Source organism: Vipera ursinii, assembly GCF_947247035.1.
Source record: "Vipera ursinii genome assembly, chromosome: 1".
Taxonomy (NCBI): domain Eukaryota; kingdom Metazoa; phylum Chordata; class Lepidosauria; order Squamata; family Viperidae; genus Vipera; species Vipera ursinii.
The window spans coordinates 78,989,491-79,008,713 of record NC_139512.1 but is presented as its reverse complement, the minus strand read 5'-3'; the positions used below and the strand labels follow the sequence as shown (position 1 = coordinate 79,008,713).

General features: G+C 36.5%; 1 protein-coding gene across 2 annotated transcripts in view; it reads left to right on the top strand.

Annotated features, from left to right (window-relative positions):
- Positions 1–1,024: 1,024 nt before the first annotated feature.
- The window catches only part of TTC17 (tetratricopeptide repeat domain 17), a 55,375-nt gene continuing 37,176 nt past the window's right edge, over positions 1,025–19,223 (top strand). For both annotated transcript variants that reach the window (XM_083352315.1, XM_083352316.1), the window contains exons 1-10: positions 1,025–1,210; positions 9,470–9,559; positions 10,247–10,416; positions 10,696–10,807; positions 12,718–12,849; positions 13,392–13,501; positions 17,241–17,385; positions 17,660–17,799; positions 18,139–18,299; positions 18,848–18,960. In XM_083352315.1, the coding sequence (XP_083208441.1) occupies positions 1,049–1,210; positions 9,470–9,559; positions 10,247–10,416; positions 10,696–10,807; positions 12,718–12,849; positions 13,392–13,501; positions 17,241–17,385; positions 17,660–17,799; positions 18,139–18,299; positions 18,848–18,960 (1,335 nt within the window). In that variant the 5' untranslated portion in view covers positions 1,025–1,048. The remainder of the gene's footprint in view (positions 1,211–9,469; positions 9,560–10,246; positions 10,417–10,695; positions 10,808–12,717; positions 12,850–13,391; positions 13,502–17,240; positions 17,386–17,659; positions 17,800–18,138; positions 18,300–18,847; positions 18,961–19,223) is intronic.

Below are 19,223 nucleotides of genomic sequence, written 5' to 3'. Positions count from 1 at the left end.
AAAGGGCCAAGTTTGAAGACCCCTGGATTAAAACTTGCACAACCACCGGTCAGGATACAAAGCAGTAAGTTGAAAGGGGGGAAAAACATTCCTCCACAAAAATTGAAAACAGGAACTGAGCTTCCAAAACAATCCTTTAGCGCAGGGGTGTTCAAACTTGGTCCTTTTATGACTTGTGGACTTCAACTCCCAGAATTCCTCAGCCAGGCATGCTGGCTGAGGAATTCTGGGAGTTGAAGTCCACAAGTCATAAAAGGACCAAGTTTGAACACCCCTGCTTTAGCGTGTTTTTTTCCAGGCAGCTGTCCAAATAATCACTTGCAGTCCGAAACGAGGCCAACTTCCTGGCTGAGCCAGTAGTGACTGTGCATTTTCAAGCCCTGCAGGGCAGGTGCAACGCCGGAGTAACTTCCCCCGCGCTCCGCCAACAAAAGGGGCGTGTCCCTCGTTCGGCCGACGGCGCCACAGAGCTCGGGATTGGCTGCTGCCGCCAAGCTGCACGTGAAGCCGCAGGACGGGCGACGAAAACAAGCAACACGCCGCGCCTTCTCCCTGGAGGCAACGCCCTCTTTTGCCACATTCTTCTCCCCGCCTCCAATCACTCGCATAGAGATAAAAAATATTGAAGAGTCGCCTTCCTACCGCCACCCTACAAGCTACACAGAGCGCTCGCGCCGCACTTTTTCATTCCCACGTCAAAGATGGTGTACACCTATACACCCAGACAGGTCCACTTCCCCCAATTTCGCTTTGTTTCGAACTCTTCCCTTTTTAAAAAAAAACAAAAGGCTTCTTTTTCTTCTTATGATATAGAGCAGGGGGTCTTCAAACTTGGCCCTTTTATGACTTGTGGACTTCAACTCCCAGAATTCCTCAGCCAGGCATGCTGGCTGAGGAATTCTGGGAGTTGAAGTCCACAGGTCATAAAAGGGCCAAGTTTGAAGACCTCTGATTATAGAGCTATAGAGACAGACGCACTTTCGTCTCCAAAATGGCGAGTTGCGTGCTTCCGGTTCCGGGAAAGGCGGTCAAGCTAAGGTTGTGGAAGATGGCGGTGGCAGCAGGAGCGTCCGGATGGAGTGGCCGAAGGCTGGCGCGCGCCTCCGTGCGCTCGTTCTTCGGCCTCTGTTTGCTGCTGGGCTTGGCGCCTCGTCCAGGCGCCGCCACCACGCACTGGGTGGTCACCGAAGACGGCAAGATCCAACAGCAGGTGAGGGTGGGGTTTTCAGGTCGACAGGAAGAACGTCCCTGGGAAAATATTTCTCCCCTTCCTCAGTTTTTTCCCGGGCTGGTGAGAAGAGCTGAGGGCTTGCGCGGGCTTCTAGGTAGCCGCGTCAGCTTCCCTCGAGTGTTGCCGGGAGGTAAGTAGGTAGGTAGGTAGGTCTCGTCCTTTCAGAAGGACGGCTGAACCCGAGGAGAGAGTTCCGAGCCGAAACTTTTCTTCCCTTTGCGATTCGAAATAACGCTGGAGGGTATTTTCTCCCTTTCGGATTCTCGAAAAGAAAGGCTTAACAGTTTGGCTCGATCCACCACCAAGGCCGGCGTCCGGTCTTTCCCCACACGGGCCAGTGTGAATTCACAGGCGAGGGAAGGATGAAATCGACGCGCATCTCCTCTCCTGCATAGGGTTGTCCGAGATAGGCTGCCTCTACCCGTGAAGATCCTGTTGGGCCATTGAGATACGGAGGACCAGAGGGAGTGAAAACACGACATCATTTTACATGCACATTTCATGTGTTCCTGTTGAACTGCCTTTTTTTTTGCGTAGATGCAAAAATGTTGTAAGTTTGCCATATTAGAAAACTCCGAACCTTTTAATAATTTGCTTTTGTGTGTGGCTTGTCTCCTAATGATTTGATTTGTTTCAATTGTTTTCCATTATTCTATCTTGAGGTAATGCTTTCAAAGGAAGAAGTGCTAAAGCTAAGTATTTTTCCTTGGTACTCTTATGTGCTTGGTACCCACAACAGCCGTTTTATTGCCCATTCAAATAATTTAATAACATCTTTGCAGAGTTTTTCAGTCTTTTTTAGAATTTGTAAAAAAAAAACATGTAGGAAATTTTACTGCTTGCTGCTTATTCATTTTTATTGTTTGCTGTACTGTTTTATTATTTTTTATTATTTGAAAGCCTTAACCAAAACACTATTTTTACATGAAAAGACAACTTGATAGGGGAGGGTAAATTAAGCATTACTATATTCTCAGTGAATCTCAGCTGTCCTCCATTTTAATGATAAATTATCCCGGAGAAAAGCTACACTCTTCACAAAGTTTACACCTCTTATTTTCCTGCCCATATATGGCAATGAGAAGCTGTTGGTAGACAAAATTTCAAATGCTGCTTTCTGTTTTCATTGAAATGAATCAGGTGCCTGTTTAATACAAATGACATCTCTTTGCAAAAGCCATTCTAATTCATTATTTCCTAAAAATCTTGTAAGTTCAAGAATAATTTCTATCTGATACACTACAGTAATTAGGCTGAGCACTGTATTTTCTCAGTTCTTTAACTGTTTCATTCATATGATTCAGTCGGCAGAAGTGTCAGCCTTATGTTTGCTTTTTCATTCCATTTGCTGTTTAGTGCCTACCATTCAGTAAAAGATGGTGATACTTAGAGTTTCAAGAGTACAAAGTCCCATTTTGCTGTGCAGGGACAGTACAATATAGTTTGGTATTTACTGTTATAATTGCACCAAACTAGATTGCTTTGTCATTTTTAAAATAAATTCAATCAATAATTGTGCAGATATAACCATCAAATGTCATTTAATCCTTAACAGGGAATGATCTATAATATATATTTATTCCCTAGTGTCCTTGTTTGTTTTTGTCATGCTGCACATGTACTGCAGGGTTTTTTGTTTTTTTTTAAATGACAAAAATGTATTTAGTCTTGTAATGGGCCAATCCTATGATCAATAATTATGAAAAATTTCTTTTTCTCCCATGTTTCCATTTTCTCACCCTCTACTATCTTTTTTTTGCCTCTACTATCTTTTTTTGCCTAATACAAAAGAACAAACTAAAATTATTCCCATTCCTAAATTAGAATGTATAAATTAGTTATTGAGTTAATAGAGCTATAGCTGGTGGTCTAATTCATATTTCATATTAGGTAGCTCCCACCTTAAGAAAAAAATGTATTTAAAAAGTGTTGCCTTAATTAAATCAGTTTGTGCAAGAGAGAATATAAGGGACACAGTATTTAGTCCAGATCACTGAATATTTTCTTTTTACAGTGAAAAAGACTGATCATTCATTATGGAGAAATCTGCCTCTTATGAAATTTTTCAAATTGCATTTCAATAAGCAATTATTAGATTATATAAATGATGATACACATGGATAACTGTATTTCATTGATAGCAATAGCACTTAGATTTATATACCACTTTACAGCCCTCTCTAAGCGGTTTACAGAGCATATTGCCCCCAACAGTCTAGGTCCTCATTTTACCAACCTCAGAAGGATGGAAGGCTGAGTCAACCTTGAGAATTGAACTGCCAAAATGCAGGCAGTCAGCAGGCAGCAGAAATAGCCTGCAATACTGCATTCTAACCACTGCGCCACCACGGTTATCTGATGCAGATAACTAGATATATAATATAACAAGTAATGGCATTACAGCTTTTTCTCCATTCTTCACATGTTAAGTGTTTGCTAGCAGAGGCAATCATTATTACCCAATGAAGGAGTGCTCATACCTAGGTTTTTCATTGTGGTGTTTATGGGCATTAATAGGTTTATGGACATTTTGGGGGTTCATCACCTGTTCCCTATTCAGATGAATTTAATTTTAAATAAAATTTATAATTATACTGCAAAAATTCCCCCATATAATCTTATTTATTTCCAGCAATACTCCTATAGGCATTAGAAGGCTGTAATATTGATAGATAGTAGCATTTCATTGTTTTGTTTGGATAAGCTGGGAGCTAGAGAGTGTATACACTCTCTTAAGTTGAACTCAACTTCTAGTGACTGCACATATATTTTCTTTACAATGATATAATGCTATTATATTTTTATAGGATTTTTTTAATTCTTGAAATAGATCTAGTATTTTATTACAATATTCCATCCGAATAGTACAGGTCTGATCCTGTTTAATTTTATCAAAGCCAGAAAAGGTCACAGGGAACATTTTTGCCCATTGTTGCGTTTAGTTTGTGAATGGACAAGGTTTTCCATGGCAGTCATTTTCTTTCAGCACCCACAGCAAGCTATCAAAATATCTTATTGTATAAAATTATTAGAGATTTTTCATCTATTGGTTTTTCTTCTGTTCCTTTTATGTCTGAATTCATTGGTTTTCTTTTTCTTTTTTTAGACTTATAAATCTTTGGTGGGTTTTTTTTTAAAAAACTGCTTTTATATATATTACACTGCACCTTTTCTCAATTCAATCTTTCTGTTCATTAGTGGACTGTTTTCCAAAATTCTCAGCAAAAGCCATGACTGCTCAGTAATTCTGGAACTCAAAAACTGGGATAGATGAAATCTGTTTTATTATACATAATGAGTGAAATATTTAAACTTACAAAGTTTAGTTACTTTTAAAATTCATGGATCAATATAGAAAGCTAGAAGTTTAATTTATATTCTGGTCACAGCTTTCCTACTTGCTTATCAGTAACTCCAATCATTGTAGTTATGTTACCTTAATTTTAATTTAATTTTAATCCCATTTATATCCCGCCCTTCTCCGAAGACTCAGGGCGGCTTACAATTTAAGCACAAACCAATGTTCCAGTGAAAAGAATTTTTGCTGACATTTTAAAGCACATAGGATAAAAGTATTCAAGCATTTTTTTAGAGAATGGCAAATATACAACAAATGCTATTAATTTTAACTTGAAAATTAATTAACTCAAACTGCAATCCATTTTTTTAAAAAAGGCAGGGCCACTTCTTTCTTTATAATTGAAGTAAAAACTAGGGATGATCCAATTTGGAAACAGAATTTGAATTTGATACTCTATTGCACAAGTCAGAAGTCAATGCCTTTTTTTCCCCCTTACCTCACTTCTCTACTTCCCTTTCCCTTCCCATCTTTTCCGCTATTTGCTTTTGTATTTCCATTATATTTTATAAACTAATAAAACTTTAAAAGAAGAAACAGAATTTTATATGAAGATGGAAGAGAATATTCAAAAAGTTGTCCGTCAGCCTGGATCTAGGCCAAAGATAATAAAAAGGGCCCAAAGTGGATGCCCACAGCCTCATAGAACATAACTTTTCCTGACCTTTCTGGACTGGGACTACGACGCTGTATAGTAATTTTGAACTGTAGCTCTTGAGAAATTTCAGTTCTTTAAGAAGCCTGGTAAGGAAAAACATAATCATCAGTCTCTTCCACAATAAATGTAGTGTTGGCAGACTCTGTTGACCTTAAGGCCAGACCAAAGGGGTGGAGCTTTATTTTGTATCTGACTAGGAAGTATAAGGATCAAAGGCTTGCTAGAGTTGAGGAAAAAGTTTCTGAAACCTTTCTTCAGAGTTTTTCTGGCTTATTGCAAATTTCAAAGGAACCTATGTTGATGAAATAAGGTTGGCTTCCCTCAGGAGATGTTTGCAAGCAGCATTTGCTGATCAGATTGTATGCTGTCCTCTGAAGCAGTACAAGTCCTGTTTCCTGCATAGTGTTTTGTTGGGTTTTTTTTAAGGATTACTTTTGATTTAGGGAGAACTAAGACTTCATGAAGGTTTACCTGAGTTTACCTGAAACTCTGTCTTGACGAAAATAAAAACATATTTCAACCTACCTCTTTTTTAAAAAAAATTCTCTTCTGAAATCTTTATCCTACAACAGAAGCAGCTACATGGCACACACTCATACCACATTTATTTCTCCAGACGAGGCAGGAAACAGCTGTGAAAAGGAAGGTTTCTCTTCAATTTGCAAGACATTTATCCTGCTTGGGCTTCTACAAGCCCAAGGGTCTTAGGTTTTATCTTTCTAAATTACAGTCTCTCTGGGTTTCTCTGGAAATAATGGGAGACAACATGAGATACAGGAAATGTATTCTTACCTACTTGTCCATGAATATGGGATTGGTCAAGTAGATCAGGTAATAGATGCCAGTTTTCTGATCGTAGAAGACCCTAATTAGACAATTCAAAAATATGAGTAGACCCTACATATTTTTAAGATTAATTTTATCCTGCCTTTATTTTATATGAATAACTTAAAGCAACAACATACATAGTGGTGCTTCCTTCTGTTATATTCCCACAAGAACAGACCTGTGAGGCAGAGGGTGGACTGAGAGAAAGTGACCAGCCCAAGTTTACCCAGTCTTAGGCTTCCATGCCTAAGGTGGAAAAAGAATTAACATTTTCCTGATTTTCAGGAACGTAAAAGCATGCTGAAAGCAGGATGATACTGTCAGGAAAGAAAAAAACCTACTATTTAACTATAATTTGAGTGATATGTTGAGAAAGCAACACTTGACTAGATTAATATATCTCTTAGAATATTGATAAAGTTAATAAGATAAGGATTACCCTTAAAGTGTGTTCTTAGAGATATGCTAGGCATTCAGTAATTTATATTTTAATTAAGATTAGATCTTTTCAAAAAACATATTAAAATTTCTTTAAACGTAAAATCAACAGAATGATGCTCTTCAAAAAGACCCAAATTCTCTCTTACTATTTAGATTTATATTTGCATCTTCTGATGGCCTTTTCCAGAATTGGGATGGGAAAAATTACCTGTTAATAATTCGAATTTATACTGATGTCCAGGGTTTTTTTTTAACATGTACACAACATAGTCTTAAAAAGAGGGTACTTTGCAATAGTTATCACTATAATAATCCTATTCCTTTAAACTGTTTTATTAGGGGAGTAAAGGGTTTTGTGCTCCATTTAGTATGGTACAGTTAAATTTTTTATTTGCTCTTACATTACCTTGTCCTCATATTCAGTTAGAAATATGGCTGAATTGGACTTCTGGTATTTTGAAAATACAAGTTAAATGTATTAAATTATACACACCCTGACTTAGATTTTTGTTCTAATTAAGCATGGAATAGATCATAAGGTTAATATGGCATAGAAATAGCTACAGTACTAGCAATGGACTTCAATTAAAGTAGTAAGAAAATGAGCAGCCTTAAAGCTTTGCAACTACTAGTTTCTTCATCATATATAAAAGTGAAAGTTACCTAAGAAGAAAATACTAATGTCACTGCTATAGTTTCAATAGCTAACGATTCTGTTTTTATCTGGATTCTAAATGCCTTAAAAGTAATATTGCAATATATAGCTCTTGAAAAATAGGTATTGCACAAGTTTTTGAATTTTGGTGAATACAATATCCAACATAAATTGAAAGGTATCAACTGTGGTTTAAGGCTAAGTTACTGCTATTTAATACAACATTTTCTCTTTGGAAAAGAAATCATATTTTCTTACATGATTTATAGTATGTAAACGGAATTGAGAGTAAGGATGATACGCATAAAATTCTGAAGACAATAAAATACGGATTTATTTAATACAAAAGAAAGTCTAGGAAAAAAGTTACATGAAATGTATACTTCTTTAATGCTACAAATATATGGTTTTGAGAGTGACTGTTGGGATAGCTCAGGGGTGTCAAAGTGCCAGCCCGCGGACTTGATGCATCATAGCAAAACTGCGCCCACCACATTGCTGGCAATAGCAAAAAAGTCGCAACACATCATGTGATGTTGTGAGTTTGACACCCCTGGTTAGCTGAAAGTGTGCTAATAAAGTATGCTGATAACTACCTGAAGCACAGACTAGTTTCCCTCCCTAGATCTCTGTGGAAATCTACTCCAATTCTTGTTCCATAGCTGGATTTTCTTTTCTCATACTTTTCTCCCTCAGCTATACTACCTATCATGTTAAAGTAGTTGAGTCTCTTCGTGTGAACAGTTTATACTCATGAAATGCTTCCCCCTTCTAAATATGCATCACCAAAAGACCTTTATGCTGTTTCTTCAGGACCTTGGTCAGCTCACTTGTTAAGAAAAGCAGTAGGAAGGCGCTGAAGTTGTATTCCCTTTACTTAAATTTAACCCATGTGTTGTTTGTTCCCAAACCATGTTCTCATTTGGGGATGAAAACTTTTTTCTTCCGTTTTTAATCTTGTTGGGTAAAAAATATTGTTCTGTCCCTGAAGTGTTAATCACTTGGAAAAAACAATGTGCCATAATTTTAAATGCAGAACTTGCAGAATTTTTAGTGACATTTTAAAAAAATCAGAAATTAGATGCTTCTGAAACTAAACTTTTTTTCCTGTCTATCAAGTGTACCCATTAATTAATTTTTCCTGAACAATTAATTTCTCACACATTTAAAGCTTTTGAATCCATTGTAGTGTTTCTTTTTTATTTTTAATGGAACTTACCTTTGAGTATTTGTAATAAAGGTGCACAATCTGCAGCCAAAGAACTGCATGCAGCTCCATTTTTCCAGCTCTCTGAGCACCTCTGGACTGGGTAGAGCCAAAGTTCTGGCTTTGGGGAGGATATTAACCAGGAGCCAGAAGCTCTGCAGAATTTTAAGGCACCATGTTTCATCTCTTAAAATTAAAAAAATATCTGGCTTTTTTTCTATCTGCAGAAACAGGATGTTTCTAACACTAAATATTTTAATTTGAAACATTTTGCATGGCACTTTTGTTCCAGTCAGTGATCAGATAGATTCCATTTGATTATTGATTATAAGTGCTGCATGTGGCGCTAAAGTATCACTGCAAAAGGGGGGAAGAATAGGGAGGAGGAAAAACTAGTATAATCTAGTTTTAAGTGTTTTAAAACTCTGTTTTAGATGAGCCTCACATGTTTGTATTTTTTTTATTATTATCAATGTCCATTAGTAGAATTTTCTTTGTTTTTGAATAACAGGTCAGTTAGGGAAAATTTGATCATACCATAGTTTACCTGAAATTCTTTTTCCTCTTTCCAGAATATTCTCTAAAGATCTGTGAATATGCATTCTACTTTCTTTTCTCTTGTCTAGACAACAGCACAGGCCAGTCACCATTTTGCATTTTATTTGTTCAGTTACTATTTTTTCTAGTTTATAACAATGACAAAAAGATACAAGAAGAAGGAATGTGTGTTTGCTAGTTTCAGAACCTCAATGCTATATAAACTGCAATTCTTTGTTAAGTCCAGAACTGTGCTTAATACCAATTTTCTAACTAGGAATGTAAAATGTGTGAAAATTGAACCCACCATATTTTTTCAGCCAAATAGGAACCATCCTTAAGCTTAAAAGTAAGCTTAAATAACTAAGTTCTGAAGTCCAAGCGTATAAAACCAATGCAGCATATAAGTAGTCTTTGATACAGGTCTATGTGTTCATCATTCTTAAGATGCTACAGTGTGATTTAGTAGGTTAGGGTAGTTTATTCAGAAGAATGCAAGAAAGACAGTTTGAAGGAAGAAATCATAACAATGGTTATTTTGGACTGTATTGCAGGTTGACTCACCAATGAATCTGAAACATCCTCATGATTTAGTAATATTAATGAGACAAGAAACAACTGTTAACTACCTCAAAGAGCTGGAGGTGAGATTAGTAAAATGATTTTATTTTCAAAATTGTCTTCTTGGCAAACAAAAGTAGGAAACAATAATTTTCTTTGTCAATATGAATTTGTAGTCTTAAAAATATTCAGTCCGGATGTTTTAGCCTCAGTTCTACATTTTTAGTAGTGTACGTTTACTACTATGTTACTTTGGTCATCCAAGCTAATTCATGTCCTTTTTGAGAGTTTAACTGAACTCTTTGAACTGCAGTTGTATAATTACAGGTGGGTGGGTATTGACTTTTACCCTTAATGTTCTTGTGCACATGTATCAGATAAGCAGAAAATTACTTTTAAAAAATAATAAGCCAATTCAATTGCTGGTTTTTTGATGGTATGGTTAGGTGCAAAATATCTTAATTTTCAGCAGAATTATCTTTGGCATTTTTTTTCTTCAAAATTAAAAATTAAAGTGAACCTAAGACTTAATACTTCTGTTTTAACTCTTACAATCCTAACCGTTCCCAACCTCATAAAATAGGCAGATAAGTTTCAGATCACTAACTCCTAGTAATATCACTGTGCACAATCCCTATATAACTTGATATTAAAGAACAAGAGACAATTGCCGTGTCATTTTCATAAAAAATGAGTATGTATTTTTGGTGATATTTGTATTTTGAACAATGCATTTTATTTTATTTTGAGGTTTTGTTTTGTTTTTGCAGAAACAATTAGTAGCTCAGAAGATCCATATAGAGGAGAATGAAGACAGAGATACAGGATTGGAACAAAGGCATAATAAAGAAGATCCTGATTGTATTAAAGCAAAGGTGCCCTTGGGGGATTTGGATCTCTATGATGGCACATATATCACCTTAGAGAGCAAAGACATCAGGTACTAAGAAAGCTAATTGTGCACACACACAAAATAGAAAAACTGTAATTTAGAAGGAATCTAAATCCATCCCTAGCTAGTAACAAGCTGCTTGGATAATTGGTTTTCATGTTAATTACAGCTGTTTTGGGAGATGGAAGAATGAACAGTGATGTGCTATAGAAAAATACGTTTTAGTAGAGTTATTTTTTCCCACATTCCTTTTCCTAATTAGTATTTTGTATTTTTTTTTGTTGCACCAAAACTCTTGTTATTTATTTATTTGTTCTTATGCTTTAGTCCTGAAGATTATGTAGACACAAAGTCTCCTTTACCTCTAGACCTAGAAGAACCAGAATGTACTAAAATTTTAGATCTACCATACAGCATTCATGCATTTCAGCATTTACGAGTAAGTAATTGGTTATATTAGTATTTTAAATACGGCAGATTGAGAAGTTTACAGTTGTGTTATTAGCCCAGTAAAAGACAATTCAGAAATCACAACTGTTTTGATGCTGCAGATCTTTAATTCTCTTTAATTGTTTAAACAACTATAGTATCCTACCTATTTTTTGTATTGTGTTGTATTTTCAATCTTATCTTGGTTTTTGTCTGCTTATAAAAACTCCTGTGCATAAACACAGTTAACTTTATATCCTCCTGAATTATTAAATTATTATTCATGTAGAATAATAAGCCTAAATTTTAAGAGTTTTCAGAGTTGAAACATGATTTCCTTGGAATCATGGTTCCATGTGAATGAAATCAGTTACCTAATATCATTAGGTATTTAGCACATCAAGCCAGAGCTATTATTTCCCATGTCTTTTCTATGCCTTGTATTTCATTTCTGCTATGAATATTTCAGTTCAGTAACTGAACTGCAGCAAGGTGCATGCAAAAGTTTGTCTCTATGAGAGTATGAATATTTTAAGATCTGTATATTTTAAGATCTTTGCCACTTTGGCAAAGAAATCATAATTTGATGTGGACAACTAGATTTTCTAGTTGTCATTGTGTTTGTCATATTATGTCCACTTAAACTAGTTAAAGTCAGTGCACCTTACTTCTGAGTAGACATGCACTGCATCTATCATTTGAAAGATTTCTAAATTATGTTTCAGACCAGTTCACCCCTACCAAGGCAACTAATGTGTTAAACCAATGCAGACTGTAATGTAAATATATTTAACATGCTTCTAAAGTTATTTGATAAAACCATGTATTGTTGATCAAGATGTAGCATTAATGGTTGTTGCATCTGGGTACTTTTCATGATTTTGAGAAGTGTTGCAAATGATCATTTAAAGTAGCTATAGATAGGCCTCGAACCATGAACATTCATTCAGCAACTGAAGTTCTGACAACTTTAAACAAACAATGGTTACAACTGCTCCTCAGAGTACCAACCATTGCAGCATCCCCACAATCACATGATTGCAATCTGGGCTCTTGGCAACTGGTTCACCCTTGAAGCACCCCCCGTGATCACATGATCACCCTTTGTGACATTCCCTGCCAGCTTCTCACATGTATTTCCCAATAGGGAAGATGGCAAGTTGGCTGGGTAAGTTTCTCTCTCCCACCTGAATACCCTCTGCACTCATACTATGCTGGCTAGTCGTGCACCCCTGCATACTCTTTCTGACTTGCACTCTGTCTCTTGTACACTCCGTTGCACACCCTAACCCCCATCACACAGCCTTCCATGCAGTGCCTCTTTCAAACCTCCTTGTGCACTCTCCTCTGCACCTCCTCACTCCCATCCCAACCCAGCAGCAGCAATTTATCGACTTGAAAGTTGCCTAACTTAATGACTTAATTGTATTTGCTTAACAGTATTTTTTTAAGTGGTTTGCTACTGCCTTCTTAGGGGCTGAGAGAGAGCAATTGGTCTAAGGTCACCTAGCTGGCTTTCAGGACTAAGGCAGTACTAGAACTCAGATTTCCCCGCTAGTCCAGAACTTTAACCACTAGAATAAATTTGCTGTCCAAATTATAATAGTTACCTTTTCAAAGCTATTATATCTTTTGTTAAGAGTACAGGCAGGGAAGCTAAATATGGTGAAGCAATAACCAAATTCTATTGAATGGTATTGCCTGGTTTATTGGGTTTTCTATAAAGAATATGACTTTATTCATAAGAATTGCACAGCTAGAAATGAAACCTATTACACCTTGAGAAATATTATATACGCACAGTTATGACATAAAGTCTAATTAGGTTTAAGGGAACATACAATTTGGGGGATTGTTTTTTTCAAAAAGGCAAACCATCTTAAGAATTGAAATGCTAATATTTTTCCTCTTTTCGTCTAGGGTATTCAAGAAAGAATTAATCTTTCTGCGCCCTTGTTACCTAAAGAAGATCCTGTATTGAATTACCTATCAAGACGATTAGGAAGAAGTATAGAAGAGATAGGACATCGCATATACGAAGGTCTCTTGAAGGTATTAGTACAGTCACTACTTTTGCTGTCCTGTCTAAATCAGCATCATCTAGAACAAAGTCAAGCAGTTTTGCAGGCCAGGGCAGCCGGAGGCCTGATTCATCTTTCTGAAACCTTATTTGCCCCTTCTAACAATGACTGCTGAAAATTGACAGTAGTTTCCCATCATTTTGACATGGGAAATTTATGAAGAGAATGGAATAACACTTAAAGAAGGCATATCCCAGTTATAAAAATAAGTCCTCCCCCAAAGCCTAACGTGTATTTGTGTGTATGATGTAGCTCCCTCCAGTTTGCAGTTGTCAGTCTCCTCACAAAGTGGAGCTTCCAAAAATTTCCTCACTCTGTTTAAAAGGACTGATGCAGAACAAACATGCAACAGTCTAATACCTGAAAAGTATTTGGAGGAAGAACATAATTCGCAACAAAGTTATGGTCATATACATAAAGATTATAAACATAAAGTTATGTTTTAAATCTGTTTGGGGCCGTATTTATTTAAAATAACTTCATTTCTTTTCACATGTATTATTCCTTTTACAGAATTCATCTTCTTGGGTTTTATACAATATGGCTTCCTTCTATTGGAGAATAAAGAATGACCCATATCAAGTAGTAGAATGTGCAATGCGAGCTCTACATTTTTCTACAAGGTAAGATACATATGACGAAGATAGATTAAGATAGATAGGTTTACTAGCAACATAATATAATAAACATAATATGCAAATTAAGTTAAATGGCTGTGCTTTTCATATCACTTAGGGTTGATTAGAAAATGCAGTTATATCACAGGATATGGGCTTTCATGCACTAACTTATCATTATGAGGCCTTGGTGTAATTTAATTTCTGAAATACAGTATGAATGGCTAATCTGAGAATTTCAGGGCTGATGGCTAATTAGAATAGAATAGAGCTGGAAGGGACCTTAGAGGTCTTCTAGTCTAGCCCCTTGCTCAAGCAGGAGAGCCTATATCATCTCAGACAACTGACTGTCTAGCCTCTTCTTAAAAATCTACAGTGATGGAGCACCCATGATTTCTGGAAGCAAGCTGTTCCACTGGTTAATTGTCCTCACTGTCAGGAAGTTTCTCCTTAATTCTAGGTAGCTTCTCTCTTTGATCACTTTCCAGCCATTGTTTCTTGTTCTTCCCTCAGATGCTTTGGTGAATAACGTGAGCCCCTCTTCTTTGTGGCAGCCCCTCAAATACTGGAATACTGCTATCATGTCTTCCCCTATTTATTCTTTTCTTTAGACTAGCCAAACCCAAGTCCTGCAGCTGTTCTTTGTATGTTTTAGTCTCCAGGTCTTTGCTCATCTTAGTTGCTCTTTGAATTTTTTCCAAACTCTCAACATCTTTTTTGTGACATGATGATCAAAATTGGCTCAGTGTTCCAAGTGTGGCCTTACTAGGGTTTTATAAAGCGGTACTAATACCTCACGTGATCTTGATTCTGTGCCTCTGTTTATACAACCCAGGATTGTATTGGCTTTTTTGCCTGGTCTGCACATTGCTGGCTCATGGTTAAGTGATCGCCCACTAGGACTCCAAGGTCCCTCTCACAGTTACTGTTTTTAAGCCATGTCTTGCCCAGTCTGTACTTGTACCTTTGATTTTTCCTGCCTAAATTTAAAACTGCTTTTCTCCACATTGAAACTCATTTTGTTGGATAGGGCCCATTGTTCAAGTTTTTCAAGATCTTTTTGGATCCTCAGTTTGTCTTCTGGGATGTTGGCTACTCCTGCCAGTTTGGTGTCATCTGCAAATTCAATGAGTTTCCCTTCAATTCTCTCATCTAACTTATTGATGAAGATATTGAAGACTGGGCCTAAGACGGAACCTTGTGGTACCCCACTGCTTACTTCTCTCCATGTGGATGTAGTGCTGTTGAGGACTACTCTTTGAGTATGTTTTGCCAGGCAGCTACAGATCTATCTGGTGATGATGTTGTCTATTCCACCTTTTTCTAGCTTACCAAGGAGTAGGTTGTGGTCTACTTTATCAAATGCGTTACTGAAGTCTTAAGCTGACTACATCCACACTATTTCGCTGGTCTATTTTAGTCACTTTGTCGAAGAATGAAGTAAGATTGGTTTGGCATGATCTGTTTTTAACTGTTGTGATTCAGCGTCAGCCTGTGGTTCCAGCAGCTGAGTCGGACGATTCTGAAGAGGAGGAGGAGGGGTTTGGAGAGCCTTTGGTGTCAGAGGAAGGGTCTGATGCACAGCAGGACTCTCAGCCTGGCCCCTCCCATCTTGTTCAGACTCAACCGTGTGAGCATGAAGGATTGGAAGAAGACGATCCACAGCTGGCTCTGTTCAGGGACGCTAGGAGCAGGAGGCAATCTAGCAGAGCAGAAGGCAATGAGGCAACTCGGGAGAAGGCAATGAGAAGCCATGCCTTGGGACTGCTGATAAAAGGGGAAAGTGTGGGAGGTGCTGGTTGCTGAAGGCAACCTTTGAAGATCTTCTGCCAGAGTCCTGGTCTGTTATTCTTGTTTAACTCTTGTTTAACCTTTTGGTTTAAGTCTTGTTTGAACTTTTAGTTTCACTTTTGTTTGAACTCTTTGGAAATAAATTTGGTTGGGTTGTTTCCAGCTTGTTGATTATAAAGGGTTGTCCCTGACATTCAAACAGGGCCAGTCATAGGCTGGAACAGAACATTAACAAACCTCTGCTGGCTACTAGTTATAACTTTGTTTGCTTCTAGTTGTTCGTAGATATGTTTTTTGATTATCTTTTCTAGGATCTTCCCAGGTATTGATGTTAAATTGATTGGTCTGTAGTTTCCTGGGTCCGTTTTTTTTTCCTTCCTTTAAGATGGGAACCACATCAGCCCTTTTCCAATCCTTCAGAACTCTGGGATGTAATCTGTCAGGCCCCAGTGATTTATATTTATCAAGGTCGGATAGGTGTTCTCTTACCATTTTCTTGCTTATTTTAATTTTTGTTTCTAATTTGTCTTTTGCAGTGGGTTTGTTTTTGTTTTGGTTTTTTTTTGGTATGTTGGGCTATAGTTTCTTTTTGTGTGAAGACTGATGCAAAGTATGAGTTAAGCAGATTTGCTTTCTCCCTGTTGCCTGTTATTTCCTTGCCATCTTTAGTGGACCTACAGTTTCCTTGACTTTTTTTCTTGTTGTTAATATGTTGAAATAAGCTTTTTTTATTATCCTTGATTTCTGTTGCAAGTCTTTGTTCATTCTGAGCCTTTGCTTTCCTGACTTCATCTTTGCATGTTCTGGCTGTCTGCTAATAATCGGCCTTAGGTTATGTGCCCCTCTTTCCATTTTTTGTATTTGTCCTTTTTGTCTTTCAGTTTGTCAGAGAGATCTTTGTGCAGCCATGCTGGTTTCTTCTTTTTCTTTTTCAGTGGTATTGTGCTGGTCTGGGGTTTTATGATCGCATTTTTCTGAGTTTTTCACGCTTCTTGGGTTTTCCCCTTTAGGATTTTCATCCATGGGATCTTTCTTAGGTTCTCTCTGAGTTTCTTAAAGTCAGCTCTTTTGAAGTTCCAGACACTGGTTGTATTGTTTTCTGTTGTTAGTGTTTCCATTATATTAAATTCCAGTATGACGTGGTCACTTTCACCCAAGGTTCCAGCCATTATGTATACTATTACTGTTTGCCCTTGTTCAGTTTCAGTTGGAGGAAACAAATATTAAGATCCTGGAGGAAAAGTGTAATGTAAATTTATAAAAGAATACATACACATTTAAATAGTAGTAGTACTTCATCTATGTTTGGCTCAATTGTTTCTTTATTAGCTACTTCTGATGTACAGTAACACTGCCAGCTATTTTGAACCAAATTATTGAATATAAATTTTATGCCATGATATTTACACAAGATGCTATCTACTCAAAGTGCTGTCTTTCAATGCAGCTGAAACTGCAGTCCTACTAACTTCAAAATGTTTCTTTCCTAGGCTAGAATGTAAATGATATAACTTACTTTACTCTGCCAGTAGGGTAATTTTTTTATTAAAATGATTATTATAATTCAGATAGATGTAGCTATGCAAACATACCACAGATTCATTCATACTTAATTTTTCATTCTGCTGTTAATTGGAAGTGTTGGCTAAATGGTTGACCTTTTAGCATTAGGTTAAACTAGTAGCCCCATCTACAATATATCTGCTTTTCAAACCATGTGCTCAAAGGTACTCTTTAGATACAATTTGCAGTTTGAAGTAATCCTTCATAATGGATTGGATCAGCAGCTTATCAAGCCATGTGTATAGTTAACATTATAAATTTGAGTGAAATGCATTTTTCCATAGTCTCAGACTATTTCTTTCTTCTGTTGTATAAATTAGAAATCTGTCAGCTATTTAGAAAAAAAAGAAAACATAAACAATCATTATTATTTGTGTCTTTTCTCTTTCAGGCATAATAAAGATGTTGCACTGATAAATCTGGCAAACGTGTTACACAGAGCACATTTCTCTGCTGATGCAGCTATTGTAGTCCATGCTGCTCTGGATTACAGTGATGTCTTCACCAGCTATTATACTTTAGGAAACATATATGCAGTAAATAAGACTTTATTTTTTAGTTCTCTTGAATAACCATATTGCATTGTTTTACTCATACCAATTATTCCGTCTTAAGTTGGATCATTTATATCCAATTAGGGAAGAGGAATAGAAAACTTACTGAACTAATAATGTAACCATAATTTTATCTCCAATATAAGTCACATGGTGAAATTAGTAATCAAGATGATAGATGAAATTTCAGAACTGATTTGTTTATTATAACTTTATTTCAGCTGACAAACCTTTTTCCTTCTCAATCTTTTTTCAGATGCTTGGGGAATACAACCACTCAGTTTTATGTTATGATCATGCTTTACAGGCCAAGCCAGGGTTTGAGCAAGCAATTAAAAGGAAGCATGCTGTCCTATGCCAGCAAAAGCTTGAGCAGAAACTTGAAGCTCAACATAGGTAGGTCTTTCTTGATTCTATAGTCATCCGAGGAAAACTAGTGGCTTTCTGCACTTACATCATGTTTAACTATTCTTGTATCAGTTGTATTTTTATTGTGATTTAAAATAACATATAACCTTATTTTTTTAAAAAAATCATTTGAAATTCATTCTTGTTTTTTTCTTACGGTAGTTTACTTTTCAGTTTAACATTGTTATTTTTGAGGCAAAATAAAATTAAAAAGTAATATACAATTGGGTGTAGTAACAACAATGTAAAACAATACATCAAAATTAATACCAGAGTTAATTTAAATTTAAAGCAAGTTGAATGGAATTTTCTCTGTTGTTTTTCAAGATCACTTCAGCGAACATTAAATGAATTGAAAGAATATCAGAAGCAACATGACCATTATTTGAGGCAGCAGGAAATCTTAGAAAAGCACAAACTGATTCAGGAAGAGCAGATCCTGAGGAATATTATCCATGAAACACAGATGGCAAAAGAGGCACAATTAGGTATCTGTTTATATAATAAATGCTCATAAAAAAACATGCACACACATCACTGTATAAACAATTCTTTCCTGTTTCAGGAAAACCAAGGTTTCTGTATTCAAATACACATTGAGCAGAATACTTCATAGATAATTGTTAGCATGATTTTTTAAAATGCATATTGTTAAGTTCAGTTTTATTTAAGCAACGTCAGCATTACTTTTCAGATAAACATTTATAGAAACGTGAAGGCTTTCAGAATCTCATTTCAAGCATTAAGTCCTTGTATTCTCAGAAAGCCACTTTGCAAAGTCATGGGGACTATTTGTAGCAACATCTTCTAAGTTGTGACTTCCTTCTGAAGTTGATAATTACATTGTATAGAAGGCATCTCTCTAAAGTCATATCTATAAACTTTCAAAATGGGAACGCTCTGAAATATTTAGAATTCCAGAGAAATCTAAACTATGCTGAAGATTTTTGTCCTGTAGCTCATTATAGCCGTTGCCAAACAGATATTTCTAAATATTCTTTATCCATCCATCCATCTACGTTTTTATATCTTGCAGGAAACCATCAGATTTGTCGTTTGGGCAATCAGCAGCACAGCTTGCATTGCCAGTGGGACCAACCAGTCCGTTATCACCGTGCTGACATGTTTGAAAATGTTGAATATGTTGAGGTTTGTCTACACTGAATTTGAATTTGTGATCCATGATTTGTAAAGGTGAACAAAAGTCATCATGAGATGCCTAAAAGTGGGGGGAGGGCGGTTAATCTGTTTCCATGAAGTTACCAGTAGTAAGGCTTTTAAACAAAATTTAGAAATGCCAGTGTCTAACCTGCTCCCCAAAACTCTATTTGGACTCTTAAGTTCCATCCTCTACATCAGTGGTGGCGAACCTATGGCACGCGTGCCAGAGGTGGCACTCAGAGCCCTCTCTG